The following is a 24,916-nucleotide window of genomic DNA, read 5'->3' as shown; positions in this document are numbered from 1 at the left end:
TCTCTCTCTCTCTCTCTCTCTCTCTCATATATATATATATATACTAGTTGCAGACCTGTGCGTTGTACGGACGCCAAAACAAAAAATGATTCATAAAAATATGTGGAAAGAATACCCGTGCGTTGTACGGGCGGCCAAAACAAAAAATGATTCATAAAAATATGTGGGAAGCATATTGAAAAGTTAATGAAGCACTCATATAAACTATACCTGCGACTCGAATTGCACAACAAACCAATAACCAAAGTCTCAAATCAGAAGGACCAAACCACAATATAAAATATCAGGTTTTTAAGTCAAAAGTAAAGAAAAACTTCAGTTACCAAAAAAAAACTTAAGAATTAAATGACATAAAACATAGTATACTTTGATTGCCTCTTCTCTCAGAATGTTTACCTAAAAGACCATAAATTATAAACCAAGAGTGATCAGTCACAATAGTAATCCAAATTAAACGAAGGTATAAGATCTAAAAGTTATGCAACGGTAACCAATTTCATAACCTGAAAAACAAATAAAAAAAAGAACACAATTGCAAGGCAAATCACCATAGTTGGAGAATGAAATAGGAGCACGGTTATTTGTGACCTCTGATTCTCTAAAGTCAGCAAGGGATGATCCTCGAGCATGAATTGGTTAGAAGCAAAGCCGATTGTTTCAGTTAGATGGATCTACAGGAAAAATAAATAGCAAGTCAAGCCAAATAATCCCCAGTTTCCCTAAAAAGCTTCTTCATACCTCTTGTTGAATGATGCAAGCCCCAAATTCCACATCAAATCTCCGGCGGTTGGAAGGATATGATCATCTCAATTTCTCCATTCCCTCTAGATCCTCTGCAAGCCGCAAATTCAAATGACTAAATGGGAAAACAAAAAATAAATAAAGAAATGCAAATGACTGCCTTTTTTCTTGTACGGTTGGGCCATATTCTCTTTTTCAACCATTCTCAATCTCTGACTTTCAGAGCAAACAAAATCGGCGGACCACAAGCTCTCGAAGTGACTCTGCTTCACTTCAGAAAATCAGTGAGCCTTATTTAAAGAGGTGCAAATTATCCTACAGGGGGTGCAAATTTATCATCGTCCAAAAAAAAAATTCTTCATAAAAAAGAAGATAAATTTCTTAACCTAAATCCTTAGGATTGGGAAATGAGTAATTATTTGCGAAAGAAAAACAACAATTTGTAACAGATACATGAATTCTAAAATTAAAATACCCCCATAAGACCTAAATAACTTCAGAGTTATCTATTCGGAATTATATAGGAAAATATGGGAAAATGTTTCAAATTAAAACAATGATGTAAAAAAGGAATAAATTATAGTATTTTATTTCTCTTTAATCTTAAAGCAAAATATATGTTAGAAATAGCTTCTATGAAAACAGACAAATCAATGTAATTTGGCAGTTTAGGCAACTAATTCTAAATCCCTGATGAATAGCAAAAAAAATAAAAATATTACACCCACTCAAACTCTGTGATATGCTTATCTCACTAGTCTTGAGCTATTTCCACCACCATTGAGTCCGGATTTTATGCTTCTTAATCAACATGTATTTGGTCTGCAACCCAACTTCCATCACTGCAATATCCAAGAAACACAATTTAAAGCGAAACTAAATAACAACAACAATTATAACCCTTATAACCTCTCTTCATGTCAAAACAATTCATTACAAAATACAACCTCACTGCCTGTAAAAATCCAACATTGAAAAAAAAGAAACTATGGTAAACAACATTACTAATTGTGAATGGGTAAAGAATAGTCTAAAGTAAACAGCAACTAAAGTGAATGGGTAACAACTGATCAATAACTTTTCTTATGAATGAACTAATTGTGTCAGCGATATCATGGAGCACATGAACCTGCTTATGTATCGAAGTTAGAGTATCAAAACCTATTGAAGCTTTGGAAGACCTGAGAAAATCTTTTTTAGTGCACACATTTGCTAAATATAATAACAAAGATATCCAAAGTGTTATCTAAAAACATGAAATATTAAATTAAGCAGATGTTATACGTATACAAAGCACTTGTAGTGAGCATTTTTGTAATATATAATGGCTAGAGAGTTTCAAAATCAAACCAGAGATTTAAAGAAAAAATTGCTTACTACTCTATAGTCCAAAGACCATTTTCACACAACAACAAACTCTCACATCTCATCCTCAGTTATTTGGAATAGAGACGGAACAGCGGAGTACAAAAGCAAGAAATTTGCTTAATGGATGAGATCTGAACCATGGAAATGATATCACAGAGGCGGTGCTGGTGGTTTTCAATCCATGGCCGCAGTTCAAAGAGGCTCGGGTGAGAGAGAAATAGAGGGCATTGTAGGGGGGAGAGAGAGGGAGCGTTGCAGTGGGTAGGTCCCTTAAGAAGAGGAAGGGTTTTGAGTATTTAATGAGACTCTTCAATGAAAAAAACAGAGAGAACAAAAAAGAAACAAAAATAGAAACAAAAAAGAGCAGATAAATAAGTCACAAATTGTTCCATGATTCGAGTGATTTTGGATACTTAAATTCTCATCTCCCTACATAGAACACTCGTTACATGATTTCAGTGATTTTGGAATCTTAAATAAGAATAAGAAAATGAACTGAAATGAATAAAACCAGAAAAATTAGAAGCAGATCATGAATGGATGGAGAAGACGCATCATGCCCAAAAATAAATAAATAAATAAGTCCATAGAGTGAGAGAATAATGTGCATAGAGTGAGAGAATAAGTATTAGTAAAGAAGTTTAGGATTCAACCTACACTCAGCTAAGAATGGGCACTAAAATTATAGATAAGAAAAGTTGATTCTTAAAACCAAAAAAGGGCTACAGTAGAAAAATAAATACCATTACACTGAGTTTCGAAGTTTGTATTGTAAAATTATACAGTATTGCAGAATCATATGATAAAAATCCCATCAGGCTCCAATAAACAACCTCCTCAAAATCCAACCTAAATTAGACCAATGGCCCTCTTTCCTTCATCCTTATAAATGGAGGCCTGCCGGGTATGCCTGATCTAGCAGTTTAATCTAGCGCTCTTGAATATCCTATGTAAAGAAAATGACAAAAACTGTAATATCATCAAAATAGAAAGGCCAAAAAAAATTCAGAACTTTAGAACAAACCAATAACAATTCAGAACAATCCGATTTGCAGGAAGGGCCAAAAGAAAGAAAGAAGTAATTTTTTTAGCTGGTCGTCGTGGAAAAAAAAGTGGGTTTTAGAGGAGCTTGAAGATTTTGATGTTGTCGTAAAAGAGATTTCTGCAAGTAAATAGAAAGGGCCTCTAACAATTCACATCAATAACAATTCAGATCAGCCAAATCGCAAAAAGGGCTAAAAAAATAAAAACTTAGAGCAGAAGAGGAAAGAAAAGAAGATAATTTTTATTTTACCTTGTGGTGGGAAAAAAATGGGATGAAGAGGAGCTTGAGGAATGTTGTAAAAGAGATTTCTCCAAGTCCATAAATATTGAATAGAAGAGGCACTGTCGAGTGGTAGACAAACGAAAGGTTGGAGAGAATAAGAATGGAATTGGAAAGGAGAATTAATTGCTTAATTTAATGAGAGAGGGATGTAAATTCGCTATTAATTTTGTGAAGACCCCATGATTTACAAATGACCCTGATGAGGCATAAATACGGCGCCACTCCCAAATCTCGTCATGTGTCATCCATGCACTAGCAGAGTCCCGCCATCATGAAGAAAGGCGTAGGGAAACGGCAAGGCAGCGCAATCACAACACGTGTCACCTTCTCGTCTTCCAAAACCCATCATCACAAATTACGGAAGGGGTTATCCTACTAAACCACGCGCGCCGTCCAGACAGAGGGACGGCCCAATCCCACAAAGGAGAATTTTCTCTCCATAATGATGAGGAGGCCCGCGTGCCACCCTTTAAAAGGGAGGCAAAAGGAAGAAGAAGGGATCGATCTTTTTTCTTACTTCCCACAGAGACAACCGAAAAAAAAGAGGCAAGAAAACGACAAAGGAGACTGGGAATTTAATCCCACTCTCCCTGTTAGTTCCTCCGAACCATCCACCCACACGCCCAGAAAAGAATCTACGCCTTGGTCTTGGTAAACCTGGCCAAAACCCTCTCCCCTTCTTACTGTCCTTTATATTGTTTGGTCGAAGGATCTGACTTGGGTGTCGAAGTGGTCGTCTGGGACCCACCCCTGACCCCCTTTGTTTGTGATTGCAGACCCCGCGAAGGCCCTCTACCGACCGCGCGATCGCAGACCCGGATTCAGACGCCATCATATTGGCCCCATCCGTGGGACTCGTCGAGTACTGAACGCCCTATGGCGATGAGAAACCACACCCAACAGCAAGAAATAGGGGTGATGACCAGGAGCCAAGCCCAACACGCACAAACCCACACTGCAAGCTCCCGGGAGCCAAACTCACCACTCTCGGGCCGACGCCAGCCCTCCTCCAGCACACCACAAATGGTCCCCACCATGGAAATGTTCAACGAACACCGCCAAGAGCTACTCCAACGCTTGCCCCCGCCGGAACCCTCGGCCCCGGGGAGGCCCCTTGCAACACACGACCAGACAGAAGCCTACGATGAAGGTGACGGGGAACTACCGGGAGAGCGTCATCCCCGGCGAAGGCGAGCACCGGCCCGCCGAACGCCCTCCCCATCGACCAACAGTTCCTTGCCTCCCGCAGCCAAGGGGCACCAGCGAACCGACTGAAAGCAAGCTACATTAAGTCGCTCTCCCCCCTCCCAGCCTGCTCGCCATCAGGAACCGTCCCCAGCCCGGACAGAGGAGGTGGCAACCTCAGCACAACCCGTCGGGCCAGACCCGATAGCGGACCTACAAAGGCAAATCCGAGAAGTAAGACTGGAAATGAAAAAACCTTATGCCCACGGCATCCTCGACGAATGGGGAAAAGAAACAACATCTCCATTCACCTCTGAGGTCTTAAAGGCCCCGGTGGAAGCAGGAATAGACCTCTCCCGTTTTGGTCTATACGACGGGAGCACAGACCCTCTCAAGCTCCTCCAAACTTTCAAAAGAGTAATGACGCTCCGAGGCGCGTCGGACGGATTCATGTGCAGAGCCTTTGCATCCCTATTAAGAAAGACAGCCAACGATTGGTGTATGAGGCTGGAGCCCGACTCCATTGCGTCCTTGTGGACCCCGATCCGAGTGAGGGAGCGGTGAGGGACGTGCCCCCACGCGAGTCAGTCTCACTGGATCATCCACGTGAATGGAGAGCTCTACCAAGGAACTCTCGAAAGAATAATGCCCCTCACAGCATGAGTGGCGATACAAAGGTGAGATACCTCTCGATTCGGGGACTAGCCCAGATTCGAGGCGTACCTTAAACAAAGAAGAGTCGCCATCCAAGGAAAAAGGCAAATGGGCCCTGGATCTCATACTATGCTCTGTTGCAACGGATAACCAGAGATATAAAATAAGGTTCGTGCCTGGTTACGAATTCGGAAGGTCTAAAGAGCACCTCATCCGCCCAAGTGCAAACACCTGGTCTCTTATGCCATTTACTTCATAATTTTGAAGAGTTTTGGGCGAAAATCATATGGAATGGGAATGAATATCTCCAAGAAGACGTCTATCTAATCATGCATGTCTCGGAGATGAAATCAAAGGCACACAAGATAAAATAAAAGAAACATGTGTCACCTAAGCATAGCTAGGTTATAAGTGACATGCCTAATGGGTGTCTAAGTTCTGATGAACAAGCACATGCATGACACACCAAAAAAGTATAAGGTATGCGCAATAAAGTAAGAAAACACTGCAAAACATAGAAAATGACTCGATACCATACAACCCTAAAACTCTAATCTATACCTAGGCCCGAGTCTTTAGATGATCTGATGTTCATCCAAAGAAGCCTACGTATCCCCGCCTCCACGAGAATCAAGGCAACGTAGTTCTTCGCACCTATTCTAAGTTATGATGCCTAAGACATCTAGACCTCTATCCTAGACTCGATCTAAAAGACCAGACTAGTTCTTAAAGCTTCTTGTGTGATTATTTAAATTCTAATGGATTGTAGATTTTAGGACACCCTATATGCCCTAACTAAATGCAGGTTAGCTCTAAGCTAATGCAGGTGGTTCCTATAATCTATGTGTAACTAAGCTGTATATCCTAAGGAAAACGGTAGGATCTATCGCATCTTAGACCTAGTCATCAATTGGCGATGTGGATCGCCAACTGACCGGACGGAGGCGTAAAACTCCTAGCTAGGACTCACTCCTAACTCTAACACAAACAAATAAAACACACAACAAACAAACAAATGAACGAGGGAGCAACTCCCGACTCAAAAACTCTCTAACTAGGACAACCTCCTAACTCTAGAGGAAGATCCTTTCGAAAAAACAATATTTTGAAAGATTTTTGTAATTTTGAAAGATTTAAAATGCTTATTTTTAAAGGTTTGGCTGGACTTGGGATGTGGATCCCAAGCTGCACTACGTACCCTGTTGAAAGGGATCAAGCCAACGTAGTTCGGAACAGATTTCCTAACTACTCCTAATGACTCAAGATTTTTGAGATTTTTGGTTTTTCAGATGTTTTTGTTGTTTTTAAGTATTTTTGACTCAAGGGGGACAAATCCTATCATCATAAGGGGAGGACAGACTCCTGATATCCCGCAAAGGTTGGACAGCATCCTATGCTTTGCGGGGGAAAAGAACAGAAACACAGCTCTGCAAGGGTTGGACAGCATCCTATACCTTGCAAGAGCGGATAGAAAAAACATGATACGATGAGAGGTTGGATAAAATCCTAACCCCTATGATGATAGAATTTGATTCCTGAACAAGAGGACTGACTCTCTAGACTAAGGACGGATTCCTATGCTAGTGGACTGTCAAACTAAGATAAAGCTCAACAAGTAATAAGGAAAAAAAAGACATTGCGCATATTTAGCAAAGGTAAAACACCCAGCCGGGCCGGACAGCTACCTAGCCCTAGGGTGCAACAAATGTGCAACCCAATACCCATAAGGGTAAGGGGTATGATGCCAAGCCGAGTAGGATGTTCTCCCAAAACCAAATGATGCACAAAGAGGAGGATGCTAATAGAATGAGACTGGGCAAGTCTCTTAGAGATATAGGTAGGATAGAGAAAAAATGCGAACAAGGAAAAAGAGACATTGTACATATTTGGTTTAGGTAAAACACCCAGCCGGGCCGGACAGCTACCTAGCCCTAGGGTGCAACAAATGTGCAACCCAATACCCATAAGGTAAGGGGTATGATGCCAAGCCGAGCAAGGTGTTCTTCCAAAAACCAAGAGACGCACAAAGATGAGGTTTAGAAAGAAAAATGAGATTGTGTGAGACTCCTAAACAAAAAGATAAGCTCCAAGAGAGGTGCTGACGAGAGACGGCATGTCTCCTAAGGATGGACTCACTAACGAGACAAAGCTTGTCTCTAAAGGATACAACTTTCTCTGTCTGAGACATAGCCTGTCTCCCTGAGAGGGCTCTAGAGAACTCTTTCATTGCCCTTGCAATGAATGGATTTCTAATTTCTAGGGGATACACACCATAAAGACTTGGACAAGTCTTTAAATAAATGAGATGAGTGCTATTTGGACTAAGCGAGTCCCCTAAGGATGGGCTTAGGCTAGCGCCTTCATCGCCCTTGCAACGAGAGGGAATTCTAGTATCTACAAAATTTAACAAAAATCTAAAAGACTGTGTTAGTCTATCAAAGAGAGAAGAAAAGTCTACCAGATAATCACAAATTCCATTCTATTCTTATAAAAATAAATCATGTACTAAACAAAGAAAAATTTTCAATAAAACAATACACGATCTATAGCAATTATAAAATGATAAACAACATTAATTAGTCCAGACCAGCCGCTGGATAGCCTAATAAAGTAAAAACAATATCAAATACTTCAAAACCAACCACAAACCCCAATACGGGGACTCCAATGAAATCAGATGATGCCAAAGTAATCATCTGATATCAAATACACATGATAATATTTCTAATCCCGCCTTGAGATCAGACAGTACTCATGTCGATAATATCGAATAGAGTAGTCATCTGATCTCCTTCTTCCTATTAAAAAAAATCAAGAAGGAAGAACAAATCTCTCACTAATCCATATTTAGAATTTTAGAGATTAGATAAAGTACCAAATTCTTAAATCCTCTTAGTTGAACTATACAGGGGGATAATGAATCAAACATTTGTATCAATCAACAACAATTATAAGCAATCACAAAATACCTCATTATTTCAACCAGCAATGTAAACCTCAAAATTAAACTTAATATGCAAATAGTCCTAAATTACAAAATGAAATACTAATCAAAAGAGTATTTTAAAAGGCAGTCAAAACATGAATAGTTTACAAACAAGTTGCCTTTCAGGTATGACAACTGGATTGTTTTGAGTTAATCACAGATATATCAGAACCAGATGACACCTTTACCCCTCAACCAATTTCGTCCAACCTATGGATTACCTAAGTAATCTCAGGCCACAAATCATAAACTAAACTCCACAAACATAGAGTATTTCCCAATCAATTTACAATCACAGCTATTGAAAAACTACCATCGACTAAGCCGATTTAAGTTAGGAACATGCAACCTCAAAAGCATGGCTGAATTAATATCATTTCCTAACCTTTAAGTATTTTTAATCATATCAAATGAATTATTTGAAGTAGGGTAATTCCTGCAATAGGTCTAAGGAGAATGGTAAAAAAAAAACAAAAGCTCTTCTCAAATTTTTAGACACAGGTGAAAGCCAGAACCAAAGAAGGTGTCTAAACTTTTAGTCTCTGCAATTAGGGCACTGATAGTTCGAAGAAACCCCAAATGGCCAAATGGTAAAAAGAAAATTGCAAACACAAACATCACATTCACATACATGAATTAACAGAGAAGATTATTACCTGAATTTTTATGAGAATGGGAGGAAGAGAATTCAGGCGAGGCCAAATTCCACTAATAGCTTGAAGGAACCCAACGATCTGTGCCTTATAGCCAAATAAATCTCATATATCTTCTTCTTCTTCCAGATTTCAATTCCCTCTCTAATTTGTATAAATTCTAAAGTAAAAATCAAAGAAGAAGAAAATTAAAATGATAGATCTATCAACTCTAAGCTTGAATGAAAGATGGATTTAGGTTAGGGTTTCTAGAGTAGGAATGCTATGGATCTAGGGTTTTAACTAAGAAAATGAAGGTTCTAGGGTCTCAGAAAGCTTTGAACTAGTTTTTAGAAAAGTTAAAAGAAAGAAAACTGGTTTGAGGTCCACAAAATAGGAAAATTAGATGATTGGACGATCAAGTGCTCGGCCAGAGCAAAAATTTCGACCGGGGAAGATGAGATTTTGCATAGAAGGATAAGCACAGCAGCTTGAAGACATAAAACAAACGGAGTTTATCAGAATCTAGCAAAACTTGCCGGAGAAGATGATCGGAATTAGAAATGGGGTAGGGTTTCAGATCTGATGATGATAGAAACCTTCTAAGGCCCGATGAAGTGTGAAGAAGGTGAGGGGATGGAATTCCGGAGGTCGAATCTCTGGCAGACGGCCGGATTCCGGCAAGATCTTACCGGAGAAGATGAACAAGGGCTAGGGCTTTGAACGGATTTTTCCTTCTCTCTCTCTCTCTCTCTTTTCTCAGATCTGGAAAATGAGCTCTCTATAGTTTTGTGTAAATCCGATCTCTAAGAAGGAGAAACGAGCCGGAGCTTTGACGGAGGTCCGCCGGAGTTAGAGGGTTGCCGGAGATGAGAATCGGCGGATCCGGCTCCCGCACAGATCTTTCCCTTTTTTTTATAAGGGATTTTGGTGATGATATCGGCACTCCACTTGATGAGCGCGCGATTTTGCGCGTCCCATTCGGCTAAAAAAATACACCATTCTAGAATAAAATCGCCCCCCTCTCAGGATAAACACACCCCCTCTTTTGAACTTGACCTACGACTTTGCTCGACTCATTCGCTAGGCAAACGAACTCGGATTTTGACGAGATTTTGCAGGGACCTTGCTGGGACCCTAACCTAGCTAAGGGTGGAATTTGGGACCCTAGCTCAAAGATTTGATGGGGTTTTTGCACAAAATTGGATGGCTCAGGGTATGGTCAAAATGGGGTGTCTACAGATGCCCCTCTTTGGCAGAGCGCTTGTCGCGCGAATGTCAAAGTTGAATAGACAGCACATTTTGGCCGACCCGAAAAAAGAAAGCAAATCAAATTTTGATTTTTGTTTTTGAAAATGATATTTACAAAGATAACACGGTGAAATAGCCTTTCGCCGGACTCTGACTCTGCAAACGCTGGTGAGATAGCTTCTCTCCAACTCTTAACTCAGTACATATTGACGAGATAGCCTCTCTTGCAAAACATTAAAGGATAGATTTGATTGTAAATGATCTTGAAATTTGAAGAGAAAATGAATCTGGATGTCGTGTGAAAACGGTCTTGAATGCCGTGTGGAAACGGACTTCGAATGATTTGGATGCCGTGTGAAAACGGACTTGAAATACTTGAATGCCGCGTGAAAACGGACTTGAATACCTTGAATGCCGTGTGAAATCGGACTTAGAATGCCATGTGAAAATGGACTTGGAATGCCATGTGAGAATGGACTTGAATACCTTGAATGCCGTGTGAAAACGGACTTTGAATGCCATGTGAAAATGGACTTGGAATGCCGTGTGAAAACGGACTTGAATGCCATGTGAAAATGGACTTGAAATGACTTTGAATGCCGTGTGAAAACGGACTTGAATACCTTGAATGCCGTGTGAAAACGGACTTTGAATGCCGTGTGAAAACGGACTTTGAATGCCTTGAATGCCGTGTGATGAAAAGACGTTACTACCCCCTGGCTGAAAAGACGTTACTACCCCCACCGCAAGATGGCTTCCCCAGCAAGCGTCCCCATGTCCTTCCCGCCCAATGAAAGGGAAGAGACCAAAGGTGGGACCCACCACAAGGGCCCGTCATACATATCCACCAGATGGAGAAACCTAAATAAAGGGAAGAGCCCAAAGGTGGGACCCACCACAAGGGCCCGGCACGCATGTCCACCAGATGGAAAAACCTAAATGCATTGGAAAAGGCTCGGGACCCGTCACAAGGGCCCGGCACGCATGTCCACCAGATGGAAAAACCTAATTGGAAAAGGCTCGGGACCCGTCACAAGGGCCCGACATACAATTCCACCCGATGGAAAAACCCAAATGGCTCAGCCACGGCGCAGATACAAAAAAAAAAGAAGGGGGGGGCATGAAATACAAGTCAAAGTGCAAAAAGAAGCCATTCATAACCATTCTTCCCCTGGCCCACAGGCCTACAAAAAGGGGAAGGAAAGTGTAGACAAAGAAGATAGGGCGCGCAGGCCCGGGTCCCGAAGGCCTCAAAAACAAAAAAAGGAAAAAGGGGAAGGAACCCCTCCAAAAGTCCCCCACATTCCGTCCCCTCCAACCTAAAGCAACTGGCCACTGAAGGAGTCCTCCGCATCAGAAAGCTCCCAATCAGTACGCTCCCCCTCCGAAGAGCTCCCCCAGTCCGGATCTGCCGGGCCCGCCGCCATATGGCCATTTAACCACCTCACCCTGTTCCTCAGCAAATCGTTCTCCGCACGCAAGGCCGCGATCTCTCGATCCATGTCGATCATCCGACTAAAAACCTCCATTTCCCTACGATAAACATAGGAAAAGAACGAGCGGTTGCGGTGAACGAAAGCTTCATGGGACTCCCTCTCATAGGGGGGAGGAGGATGAGAGCGTGGGGGATCCCTTTGAGGCAGGCTCCCCTCAGGAATCGGTTGTCGAGGCCCCAACCCATCAGGTTTTGCCTCAGGACTGCTAGGAGAACCTCCCTTGGCGGCAGCACTCCGTTCATCACTAATCAAGAGACCCTCGAAGGACAGCGACATCCCTGACAAGCCCAAAGGAAGGCAGAAAGGAAGCAAAGAAGGAGAAAGGAGCAAAAAAACGGTCTGCGTAAAAAGCAAAAAAGAATCATCGTTTATAAAACCAAATGGCAAACCCATGGGTGAGAAAACGAAGCGACTTGCTCAACGCATGTCCACTTTTTTTTCGATGGCCGATCAGCACGGCATGATGGCACTACGGTTCCTCGGGAAGGAACCGCCGGACGAGGCAGCACGCCTTCTCGCATTCCAAGGCTCTCATGAATGCCTTCGTCGCGATACTCTTTAAACCAGACAAATAGACTTACTACCTTAGTCCATTCAATGGACTAAAGGTACGATGGGTCATATGATGGGACATAAAAACGGCGCCGCTCTCACATCTCGCCGCGTGTCGTTCATGCACCAGCAAAGCCCAATCGCCATAATGAAGGGCGTTGGGAAGCGGCAAGTCCGCGTGATTACGACACGTGTCCACTTCCCGTCCGATCCTCATCGTTACTAATCACCGTGGGCTCCTCCCCGCCTGATGAGTAGGAAGGGTCCGGAGGTAGGAAACTAAGCAAAGAGGTCCGACCCCAATTCTACTAAAGGAGAAACACGCGCCCGGGCCCGGAGCCCCGGCGCGAGCGCTCGGCACACCAGACGAAAAAGCCAAGCGCGCCAGATAAGGCTCAGAACCCCGCACGAGTTCGAACAAAAAAACAACAACACCACAATTCCCCGCAACAAGGGCAGTTCACGCCAAACACAGTGGAAAAGCAACCAAACAAGACAGGAGAAGCAACATAAGAAACGCATCACAAATTCATAAAGAAGCCATCCATTCATAGTCACATCCTTCTGGCCCACAGGCCTACAAAAGAGGAGAGAACTAAAAATTGGGCTCGCAGGCCCGGTACCAAAAAAGAAAGAAAGAGAAAGACGTAGAAGCAAGGGAAGCCTGGTCCCGCAGAAGCTAAACACCCGAGCGGCTAGAAAAAGACTCCTCCTCCAGAGAATCCCCCTCCTCCTCCCAAGAGCTTTTCAGCAAGGGGTCCACCTCATACTCCAGCAGCTGTTCATTAAGGGCGTGGACCCTCCTTTGCAGATCCACGTTTCTCCGCTTCAGGTCCTCGATCTCCTCGTCCATTTTCAAAACCATGTCGCATAATTCCATCCCCTACCGATAAACCTTGGAGAAGAAAGACCACTCCCTGGCAACGCGGAAGCGAGACGACTTATCCCTTCTAGGCAAGGAGGAGAGACGAAGGGGGGGAAAACCCGGGGGAGGACCCAAATCCGTCCTAGCCCTTTCCAAGCGGGCCGCGAGGGTCCCCCCCGAATCAGAAGACAGGTCGGGGTCACTCGATGACTCCGGGGAAAGAGGAGCCTTACCCCTAACTCCCGAAGGGGAACCAGACATGTCAATAAAAATAAAGGAGAGGAGGCGATGACAGGGTGTCGGGGTGATCCCCCTTTTTAAACTCGAGGAAGAAAACCTTGCATCTCGAGGCAAGCCGACCCATAAATATCCCCGCCATAGCGCTACTTTACATTACTCCCTTGGCCCATTAAAATGGACCAAAGGAGTAAGGGGGTGTTACGATGAGGCATAAATACGGCGCCACTCCCAAATCTCGCCACGTGTCATCCATGCACTAGCAGAGTCCCGCCATCATGAAGAAAGGCGTAGGGAAACGGCAAGGCAGCGCAATCACGACACGTGTCACCTTCTCGTCTTCCAAAACCCATCATCACAAATTACGGAAGGGGTTATCCTACTAAACCACGCGTGCCGTCCAGACAGAGGGACGGCCCAATCCCGCAAAGGAGGATTTTCTCTCCATAATGATGAGGAGGCCTGCGCGCCACCCTTTAAAAGGGAGGCAAAAGAAAGAAGAAGGGACCGATCTTTTTTCTTACTTCCCACAGAGACAACCGAAAAAAAAGAGGCAAGACAACGACAGAGGAGACTGGGAATTTAATCCCACTCTCCCCGTTAGTCCCTCCGACCCATCCACCCACACGCCAAGAAAAGAATCTACGCATTGGTCCTGGTAAACTTGGCCAAAACCCTCTCCCCTTCTTATTGTCCTTTATATTGTTTGGTCGAAGGATTTGACTTGGGTGTCGAAGTGGTCGTCCGGGACCCACCCCGGACCCCCTGACCTCCTTTGTTTGTGATTGCAGACCCCGCGGAGGCCCTCTACCGACCGCGCGATCGCAGACCCGGATTCAGACGCCATCAACCCCCAAATAAGAAAACTGTCGAGTGGTGGAGAAAATTCTATTCTCTCCAACCCCATGATTTTGTGAGGACCCCCAGATTTCTGCAAGTCCATAAATATTGAATAGAAGAGGCACTGTCGAGTGGTGGAGAAATGAAAGGTTGGAGAGAATAAGAATGGAATTGGAAAGAAGAATTAATTGCAATGGTAAATCATGCAATGGTAACATCAGAAATTTGCAAAGAGAAACTCAATCGTGGATTCCTCAGAAAATGACCCTCAAATAAGACCCTGTTTGTTTACTGAGAAAATGAACACTTTGTTGAACAATCTTTATTTCATGCAAATAAGACCCTGTTTGTTTTGGATTTTGGGAACCAATTATTGGACTCAAATTTAGTTAAATTTTGAGCTCAATAATCTGTTTTGGAAATTGGTTTTGTTGCGATAAAATAATGTAGGCAACCAAATGATCCCAGAATCTAATTCAAATGATGTGGGCAACAAAATGATCCAAGAACCATCTTCAAAAACAACTTATTTCAATTCAACCAAATAAAAATTATAAAACTAAAGAGCAGGTTTTGAAAAGAAACAAAAATATAGGCATGGTTTGTGTAACTCATTGCAAGATGCTTTTGGATTCTATACATTGGTAAGTTCACATTAAAGTAATAAATATGGGTTTTCAGGTGTTTCTTTTAATATTTGAGGTTTCCTTTGTTGTTGCCTACTTCTCAAACATTGAGTTGAAGTTCACCCAACAATCATATGATTACAATAATCACTTGCACAAGAAGAATCAATGTGGGATTCCTTTTCCTTTTCATCTAAGACCGGGAATTTCAAAGAAGATGGTATTGATTCATAAAAAAGAAATTCATAAAAAAACCACTACCACACAAACATTTTAATGTTGATCACAAGAAGAGCATTCGTCATGCTGACAATTCTATTTTATCAGAAGTAATGATTCATATTTTTTGGTTGCAATGATTCACAAGTTAGATCTTTTGTACTTTTCCCAAGATTTAATGAAGGATATCTTTTTACTATTTTATTGTAAGTCAAGTCAATAAAGCTAAAGACTTCAGTAGTACAATAGCATCAATCATGTGACTCACCATATCAATAATAATCAACAAAGAAAGAAAATAGAGATTTTATACGGTGTAAGCCCTTATCGCCCCTTATTTTTCAAAAAATACTGTACAGACCAAACTATATGATGATCCAAACCATCCATATGATGGGCATAGCTTAAATAGGTTGTGCCCAAGAACAGGTTCAGCAACAATCGAAATGGGAAGTGATATATCCATCCCTTTGCAGTACTTGGGATAGCCATCTGCAGTGTACATGGCAATAAAATCCGTTGAATCCTTGAAATTATTATATTATATAGGAGAGAGCACTGGCACGTATAGGCCATGAATGCATATGTATATTCTCCAAATTCATAAAAAATAAAACAGAGACTGGGAGAGAGAGACCCATCTCCATATTCATAAAAAAAACAGAGACGGAGAGAGAGAGAGAGAGAGAGAGAGAGAGAGATGTTTCCATCTCCATATTCATGAAAAAAAAGAGACGGGGAGAGAGAGAGAGAGAGAGAGAGAGAGAGAGAGAGAGAGAGAGAGAGAGAGAGAGAGAGAGAGAGAGAGAGAGAGAGGTGCATACCTTGTCTCTTTTGGTGATGATTTGCAGATCTGGAAAAGTGATACTGGTTTTGATTTGCACAGATGAAGAGAAGAGGCAAGGAGACGAGAGAGGTAAGTTTGTGAGAGGAAAACCTAATTACGCATAGAAGCTAAAAATCGTATTGAGATTTCACGCCTTTTATTTTCTTTCGTGATTCTGGGAAAATGGGTTTTGGTGAGGGCAAACACGTAAAAACCCACAGCCCAAAAACACCGTTAAAACTCCGTTCGAAACGGCGTTTTGCAAACGGACCTCCCCCCCTCCATTTGCAAAACGTCGTTTTGAGGGTTCAAAACGGTGTTTCAAACGGTGGTTGCGCACCCAAACACTCACAAACAGACATGTGGCCCCAAAACGGTGTTTCAAACGCCAAACGGTGTTTTCAACGGTAAGCCAAACACGCACTATATGTATGAAAATAAATTAGGGATTAACACGATCTATTTTGAGCGTTAGAGAAAAAAGATATAGCGTGAAATTAGCATTTGTAAAACCTATGTGTATTATATGGTAAAACGAAAATATCGAGAGAGAAAGAGAGATAGAAAATATCTAAAATATCTAAAATATCGGGTGGAGGTTTTTTCTCTCAGGGTGAGACGAAATAGGGGCTAACACGTAAGCAAAGTCTTTTAAAAACGTAGAAATATACGGTAAGACGAAAGGGGAGGCTGACACGTAAGCTTCAATGAATAGTAAAATAGACGTTCCTCCTTATTATATATATATAGAGGACTTTCAAATGAATGGTTTGGATCATCCTAACAAAGTGGGGCCCCATGTGATTGGGCAAGCTAGCTCACCATAAGTTTGGTGAGCTTAAGCTCACCAACAGTTTCCTCATATATATGAGAATAGAGTTCCCGCGCTCGAGCACAGAAACAGGGGGTGGGCCATTGGGGGGTGATCCTAACCATTCATTTGGAAGGCCCCATCATGGATGGGGGCCTACCAAAAATCAGCTCCATTGGATCACCAATGGGTGTCCATTTGTGGGGCCAAAAATGAAAAGATATTGTTTGTCCACAAATCTGTCCATTTTTTGCCCCACAAATGGACACCCTAAGGTGATCCAATGGAGCTGATTTTTGGTGGACACGCTACCCATGAAAGGGCCCATCAAATGAATGCTTTGGATCCCACCCAAAATGTGGCCCCACCCTGTTTCTGCGCTCGAACGCAGCTAAGCTTAGCTGCGCTCGAGCGCAGGAACTCTATTCTCTCTCTCTCTCTCTCTCTCTCTATATATATATATATATATATATATATATATATATATATATATGGGAAAAGTGTTTCTACTCAATCGAGTAGATAACTTATTTACTCCGTTGGGAGAAACACAATGGGACCACATTGTTTGGATGATCCATTTTGTGAAGGTTTATACCCATCCATTTTAACCTCCACAAATCGAAGGGTTGGGATGATCCTATGGAGTTGATTTTTTGGGCACACCCTATCTATGTGAGGGCCCCATCAAATGAATGGTTTGCATAATCCAAACAATGTGGACCCCCGCTGTATTTTAAGCCGACGGAGTAGATAAGTTATCTAATCGATCGAGTAGAAACACCTCTTTGCCTAGCAAAAATAAGTTATCTAGTAGATAAGTTATCTCTCTCTCTCTCTCTCTCTATATATATATATATATATATATATATATATATATATGTATATATATATATATATATATATATATGTATATATATAGACAGATTTGTGTAGGTTTATACACGTCCATCTTTGCCTCCATAGTTCATAGGGTTAGGATGATCCTATCAAGTTGATTTTTTTTGGCACGCTCTATCTATGTGAGGGTCCATCAAGTGAATGCTTTCGATCACCCAAACAATGTGGACCCAACTGTTATTCTAAGCTAGGGAGTAGATAAGTTATCTACTCTAGGGTGTGCCTACTCTTTTCTCATATATATATAACCAGGTGTATCAATCTGTGGGTAAAGGCTCATCACTCCCACTGCCCAGCCTAGATGGATCGGGGTTGGTATCTGCATTCATTAAGTTGAGCAGGCTCATCCATCTGCTGCCCTCTCTCTCCATCTGCTGCCCCCCTTTTCATCACTTGGGACACCCGGCTACAATGTATCTATGACTGCAAAGGGGCTGATGTACTTCAATTTTGAAGGTGCCCCAAGTGATGAAAAGGGGCGCATATATATATATATACTTGTAAAAATCCCATGCGACGCACGGGCCGAGAAAGAATTGTACGGACCACATCATAGGTTGATCCAAACCGTCCATGTGATAGAACATAACAGAAATAAGGTGTGCCCATAAAATCCTTTCCATAGGTTGATCCTAGCCCTCCAATCTATAGAGGTTTCCATAATATGTTGTGCCTCTTAAGGTGCCCAGAATTCGTCAATATTTTGAAATGCGTCCTGAATCCGTAGTATTATGTAATATGTTCACAAAAATCTGTAATATTATGTAACATATGTACCTAATCCATAATTTTGCAAAGTAACTTTGTCCACTTTTTTTATTACAAAAGCATAGAGGAGGGGGGTAGGATTGAAATTATGTGGCTTTAATGGGTGCCATTGTTAAAAAGCATAAAGGAGGGCGTAGGATTGAAAATATGTGGCTTGAATGGGTGCCTTTGTTAAAAAAGTCAAAAAAGTGATGTGTAATTCTCATAGAATTTTGGGAAAAATTCAAATAATTCTCTCCTTTTCTCTTCTGCTAAATAGTATACTAGCAAAAAAAAATGCACGGGCCGATAAAGAATTGTACATACCACATCATAGGTTGATCTAAACCGTTCATGTGATGGAACACAACATAAATAGGTTGTGCCCGTAAAATAATCTCCATAGGCTAATCCTAGCCCTCCAATCTATAGAGGTTTCCATAATTGTTGTTCCTCTTAAGGTGCCCAGAATTCGTCAATATTTTTACAGGTGTCCTGCATTCGTAATATCAAACTTTCCGTAATTTGACCCGCACATAGTGAATAAGGAAAAGTAGTTTTTTCGTCATCATTTGGGGTGCAACTTGTGTCTCAACCCGACCCAACCCGAGGAACCCATATTTTCCAACCCAACCCGATTTCCAACCCGATTGGGTTCAACCCAACCCAACCCGATTTGCAGTTTCCTCAACCTGACCCAACCCGATTTCCAATTCGGGTTGGGTTGGGTCGGGTTGACCCGATTTGATATGGTACCAATTGTTGACCACCTCAACTCAAGCCGGGTTGTTTCGGATTTTGAGAACCAATAGTGAGTCACCAATAATCAGTTTTTAACTCACAATCGGTTCTCAAAATCCAAACCAAATAGGGACTAACAATTAACAAAGGGAAATGTTATCCGCACTACTATATTTTTAACTCACAACCTATTGATGTTGACCACCTCAACTCAAGCCGGGTATGGCCCGCACCATAGGATTATCCAAACCGTCCATTGTGGACTGTGGAGACTATTTCAATGTTGAAAAAGAAAAACACATATACAGAACTTCTTCAGATGGAACCCAAATTCGGGTATCGGGTCGGGTCGGGTTGCCCGACAACCCAACCCGACCCGACTCGATTTCCAATTCAGGTTGATTTTTCCCAACCCAACCCCGATTTGCGAAAAAGCTTAACTCGACCCAACCCAAATTCGGGTTGAACCCGACCTGCGTGGGAACATCCAAGTAACAACGATGGTTTCAAATTATATATAGTGCTAATGTCCTCACTACCATATTTTATAAGGGCACTACTCACCGTATTTTGATTATCGCACTCCTCACTTTATTAAAATGTACGGTATGGCCCATACCATAGGATGATCCAAATCGTCCATTAGATGGGCCACTACCTACATAGGTTGTGCCCCAAAAATAATTTTCATAGGTTGATCTGAACCCTCCGATCTATAGAGGGTTATAGATTGATCCAAACCGTCCATGTGCTGGAACACAACATCAATAGGTTGTGCCCGTAAAATCATTTTCATAGGTTGATCCTAGCCCTCCACTCGATATAGGCTGATCTTAGCCCTCCAATCGATAGAGGTTTCCATAATTGTTGTTCCTCGTCAGGTGCCCGGAATCTGTCAATATTTTGCAAGTGTCCTGCATGAGTAATATAAAGTAGTTCTTTTGTCATTGTCATATGTCTTTACCTCTTCTTGGTAGTTTTTTCCGTAATTGTCATAAACAGGTACCCGTGTGGGTACTTTTCGTATGTAGATTACGATTTTACCCTCAAATAATTTCTCATAGAGATAGATGTTAGATATAAGCAAAAGGGTTAATGGTAAAAGAATAATGCTGACGTGTAAATCCCAGATAAAAAGAAAAGAAATTTCTTTTTCCTCCCGCTATATTGTAGTAAATACTAGTAAAAAATCCCATGCGATGCACGGGCCAGGATTGAAAATATGTGGGTTGAATGGGTGCCTTTGTTTAAAAAAAGTCAAAAAAGTGACGTGTAATTCTCATAGAATTTTGAGAGAAATTCAAATAATTCTCTCCTTTTCTCTTCTGCTATATAGTATATACTAGCAAAAAACCCCGTACGATGCACGGGCCAGCAAAGAACTGTACGGACCACATCATAGGTTGATCCAAACCGTTCATGTGATGGAACACAACATAAATAGGTTGTGCCCCAAAAATCATTTCCATAGGCTGATCCTAGCCCTCCAATCTATAAAGGTTTCCATAATATGTTGTTCCTCTTAAATCGGATGGTTAAGATCACCCTATAGATTTTTTATTAAAAAAGCATAAAGGAGGGGGGTAGGATTGAAATTATGTGGCTCTAATGGGTGCCTTTGTTAAAAAGTATAAAGGAGGGGGTAGGATTGAAAATATGTGGGTTGAATGGGTGCCTTTGTTAAAAAAAAGCCAAAAAAGTGATGTGTAATTCTCATAGAATTTTGGGAGAAATTCAAATAATTCTCTCATTTTTTCTCCCAAAATTCTATGAGAATTACACATCACTTTTTTTTGACTTTTTTTAACAAAGGCACCCATTCAACCCTCATATTTTCAATCCTATCCCCTCCTTTATACTTTTTAACAAAGGCACTCATTAAAGCCACATAATTTCAATCTTACCCCCCTCCTTTCTGCTTTTTTAATTATGGAAACCTCTATAGATTGGAGAGCTATGGAAATGATTTTACGGGCACAACCTATTGATGTTGTGTTCCATCACATGGATGGTTTGGATCAACCTATGATGTGGTCCGTACAGTTCTTTGTCGAGGGATTTTTTACTAGTATATATATATATATATATATATATATATATATATATATATATATATATATATATATATATGAGGAAAATGATTGTGAGCTTGAAGCTCATATAGCTTATATGAGCTTGAGGGCCCAAACACATGGGTCCCACATTGTTTGTGGTGATCCAAACCATTCATTTGCAAGGCCCCATCATAGATAGGATGTGTACCAAAAATCGGCTACATTGGATCATCCTAACCCCTCCAAAAGTGGAGAGCAAAAATGGGCAAATTTGTGGCAAACGGTGTCTGTCCATTTTTACCTCCACAAATGGATAGGTTAGGATGATCCTATGGAGCTGATTTTTTGTACATACCCCATTTATGTAAGGGCCTTTCAAATGAATGCTTTGGATCATCCTAACAAAGTGGGCCCACATGAGTTTGAAGCCCTCGACCGCACCTAAGCTTGGTGCGGTGCGGTCGACCGTACAATCTTCTTCCTCATATATATATATATATATATATATATATATATATATATATATATATATATATATATATATATATATATATAAAGTGCAGTCTGTTGTGTGAATGATTTAGATTAATCATAGTCAGCCTCATATGTACGATAAACATTAAGAAGCAAGGGAATACAAAATATGTATATTCATCAATGAGACAAAAGGAAAAATAAATGAACCCTCACATCATCCACCAAATGAAAACCGTGTATCAAAGAAAATAACTTAAGCAGATGTTTTAAGTTTGAATATTAAATAAGCCTTGACCAAGTAATTTTGGACTTTCCTTGCGATCGGTTTCCTTTGTCTTGATCAAACAATCAACGTGCCTAATCCAAACTATGTCCTATATCTGTTTTGCACCTATAGTAGAATGATCTTATCATCCATTCCATCCATCTGCTAGTTTCCATTGTATTTGGATCATAGCTATAAAATCAGACTCATCAACCAAGAAAACAATTGAATGGTTAGGATCGTTTGCTTAACTTGAATTTACACAATCACCCATTCGATGAATGGTTTCGATGGAACACCGAAACTTCTTGTTTTTTTTTTTTATCTTTTTTTCTTTTGTAAGTGCATGTTGTGTGGCGGCAATGGCGATGCTTAATTATGCCTGCCGGAAAACGGAAGGAAGAAATAACAGAACGAGCGCCGCAAACACAGCCAAGACATAAGAAGAAAACAGGAAGAGAACAACAAACAGAAAATGAGAAAAATAGAATAACAAAAGTTCAAATACACACAACTTTGGTGAGTTGATATCATAAGAGTATATCACTAGTAGGAAATCAATGCTTGAGAGTGTCGGCCCACACTTTATCAAGTAACTAATCAGGAATCAATGGCTGCGATGCTGATTTACCAAGAATTCATTGTTTTAGTACTCAAATTAGATCATTGGGTCACACACAAACTTGGTGTAATCAACTCACAAAGTAGAATTGTGTATTATATATTCCAAAATCATAATCATCTCTACACAACACTAAACCTTCAAATCCCTTTTCAATTGCTTTCCTTTGTTCAGCATTTTCCAAAGAATTATGGACAATGATGTTAAGCTTCACATTGTCATGTTTCCATGGATGGCCTTTGGACACATGATCCCATTTCTGCAACTCTCCAAGTGCCTAGCCAAAAAGGGTCACCACATCTCCTTCCTCTCTACCCCAAGAAACCTCCAAAGGCTACCAAAAATCCCTCCGTCCCTATCCTCAAACATTGATCTAGTTGAACTTCACTTGCCTCCCAACGAAAACCTGCCTGAGAACGCCGAGGCCACAGCCGACTTACCAATGGACAAGCTCCCATACCTCAAGGATGCAATTGACGATGTTAAGCGACCCTTGTTCGCTCTCCTAGAACGCCTATCCCCTGATTTCATAATTCATGACTTCAACTCTCATTGGGTCCCTCGAATTGCTGATAAATTTGGCGTCTCCTGTGTCTTCTTTTCCACATTCAATGCAGCGATGCTCGCCTTCATGGGACCATTATCGATGTGGCTTGATGTCGAAACTAGACGGACACTGCCGGAGCATTTCACGGTCCCACCCAAATGGATACCTTTCCCTTCGACTGTGGCCTACCGCCTCCACGAATTAGAACGATTCATGCAAACCGATAATAATGCATCGAGTTCAAGTGTGTCTGATGCCCAGCGAATTGGTTTGATAGTCCAAGAATGCCAATTTATAGCCATACGAAGTTGCACTGAACTTGAACCTGATTATTTACGCCTCCTCGAAGAGCTTCATCGAAAACCGGTCCTTCCAGTAGGCATGCTTCATCCCTCAACCCAAGAAGATAATACAAGCAATGGACATGATAATTGGGAAGATGGAAAGTGGCTAGACGAACAAGAGCGATCATCCGTGGTTTATGTTGCATTTGGGACCGAGGTGGCACTAACTAAAGAACAAGTGCACGAAATAGCAATTGGGTTAGAGCAATCCCAATTGCCCTTCATTTGGGCACTTCGAAGGCCACCAGTTTTGCCCGATGACTTAGACATGTTGCCATCAGGGTTCGAGGACCGAATCCGAGGCCAAGGAATCATTCACATGGGTTGGGTTGCTCAGCATAGGATCTTGGCGCACGATTCAGTGGGCGGCTTTTTGACTCACGCAGGTTGGGGTTCGATCGTTGAGAGTCTAGGGTTCGGAAAGGCTATGATCATGTTGCCTATGATTGGGGACCAGCCTCTGAATGCTAGGTTGATGGAAGAGAAGGGGATTGCGATAGAGGTGGAGAGGAATGACAAGGATGGGTCTTTTACAAGGGATGGAGTGTGCAAGGCACTGAGGTTTACGATGGTGGAAAAAGAGGGAGAGGAACTGAGAGCCAAAGCTAGGGACATGAGAAGGGTGTTTGGTGACAAGAGAAGTCAGGGTGAGTACGTAGATGGCTTTGTTCGGTACCTTAAAGACCATATGCAACAAAAGAGGTTATCTTAGTATGTAGAAGATTTATTTCCCCATAAAATGTAAGTTGTTTAGCTGTGATTTTGAAATGACAAGGAGTTGTTTCTATACATTTGGGGGTAAAAGTTGATGGGCGAAAATGAATTTTCTAATGTTTAGCTAATTTATTTCTGGGGCTTTTGAGGATATACAGAAGATCGCATATCAATTGTAGTTTAATGTCAAGATATCACCTGCTGCCAAGTTAGTGAGAGAAACCCGAATAGCATGAGTTTTTGGCTCATATAATCACTTGAATACATTCGCTTTCATTAATAGATCAAAATACCCCCTTTTAATCATTGAAAATTCATTATTGTAAACAAAATAACTACTCTTTAAGATCATATAACCCCTTGTGATCTTGTTCAAATTATCCTAGAGGACTCCAATGATCGGTTGGAATCTGTTTTCTTCATTTTAATGAATTTTGGTTGGGGCCTGCCAAACCCCGCATTACCAATCAAATATATATATATATATATATATATATATATATATATATATATATATATATATATATATATATATATATATATATAAAGAGAGAGAGAGAGAGAGAGAGAGAGAGAGAGAGAGAGAACGGTTTCTAGACACATGTGTAGATAAGTTATCTACACACTAGCTTAAAATACAGTCGAGGCCCACATTGTTTGGGTGATCCAAACCATTCATTTGATTGGCCCTCACATAGATAGGGTGTCAACAAAAACTAAGCTCCATAGGATCATCCTAACCCTTCGAACCGTGAGGCAAAAAATGGACAGATTTGTGAAGGTTTATACACGTCCATTTTACCTCCACAAATCGTAGGGTTGGGATGATCCTATGGAGCTGATTTTTTTATGGACAACCTATCTATGTGAGGGCCAATCAAATGAATGG

At 41.3% G+C, this 24,916-nt stretch overlaps 1 protein-coding gene and 1 long non-coding RNA gene across 2 annotated transcripts; one reads left to right on the top strand and one right to left on the bottom strand.

Annotated features, from left to right (window-relative positions):
* Positions 1-391: 391 nt before the first annotated feature.
* On the bottom strand, positions 392-3,602 carry LOC143850797 (uncharacterized). The gene is made up of 2 exons (XR_013236057.1): positions 3,404-3,602; positions 392-1,583 (listed from the first exon to the last, which is right to left on the bottom strand). It is a non-coding gene; the product is annotated as an uncharacterized LOC143850797 (long non-coding RNA).
* A 19,010-nt stretch (positions 3,603-22,612) lies between these two features.
* LOC143850402 (UDP-glycosyltransferase 91C1-like) lies at positions 22,613-24,025 on the top strand. The gene has a single exon (XM_077359658.1). The coding sequence runs from the start codon at positions 22,613-22,615 to the stop codon at positions 24,023-24,025; it is 1,413 nt and encodes a 470-aa protein (XP_077215773.1).
* The last annotated feature ends 891 nt before the right edge of the window (positions 24,026-24,916 follow it).

This window comes from Tasmannia lanceolata, unplaced genomic scaffold (assembly GCF_043159265.1).
Source record: "Tasmannia lanceolata isolate RefF3 unplaced genomic scaffold, GAP_Taslan_0.1 ptg000018l, whole genome shotgun sequence".
Lineage (NCBI taxonomy): Eukaryota > Viridiplantae > Streptophyta > Magnoliopsida > Canellales > Winteraceae > Tasmannia > Tasmannia lanceolata.
This window is presented reverse-complemented; position numbering and strand designations above follow the sequence as displayed.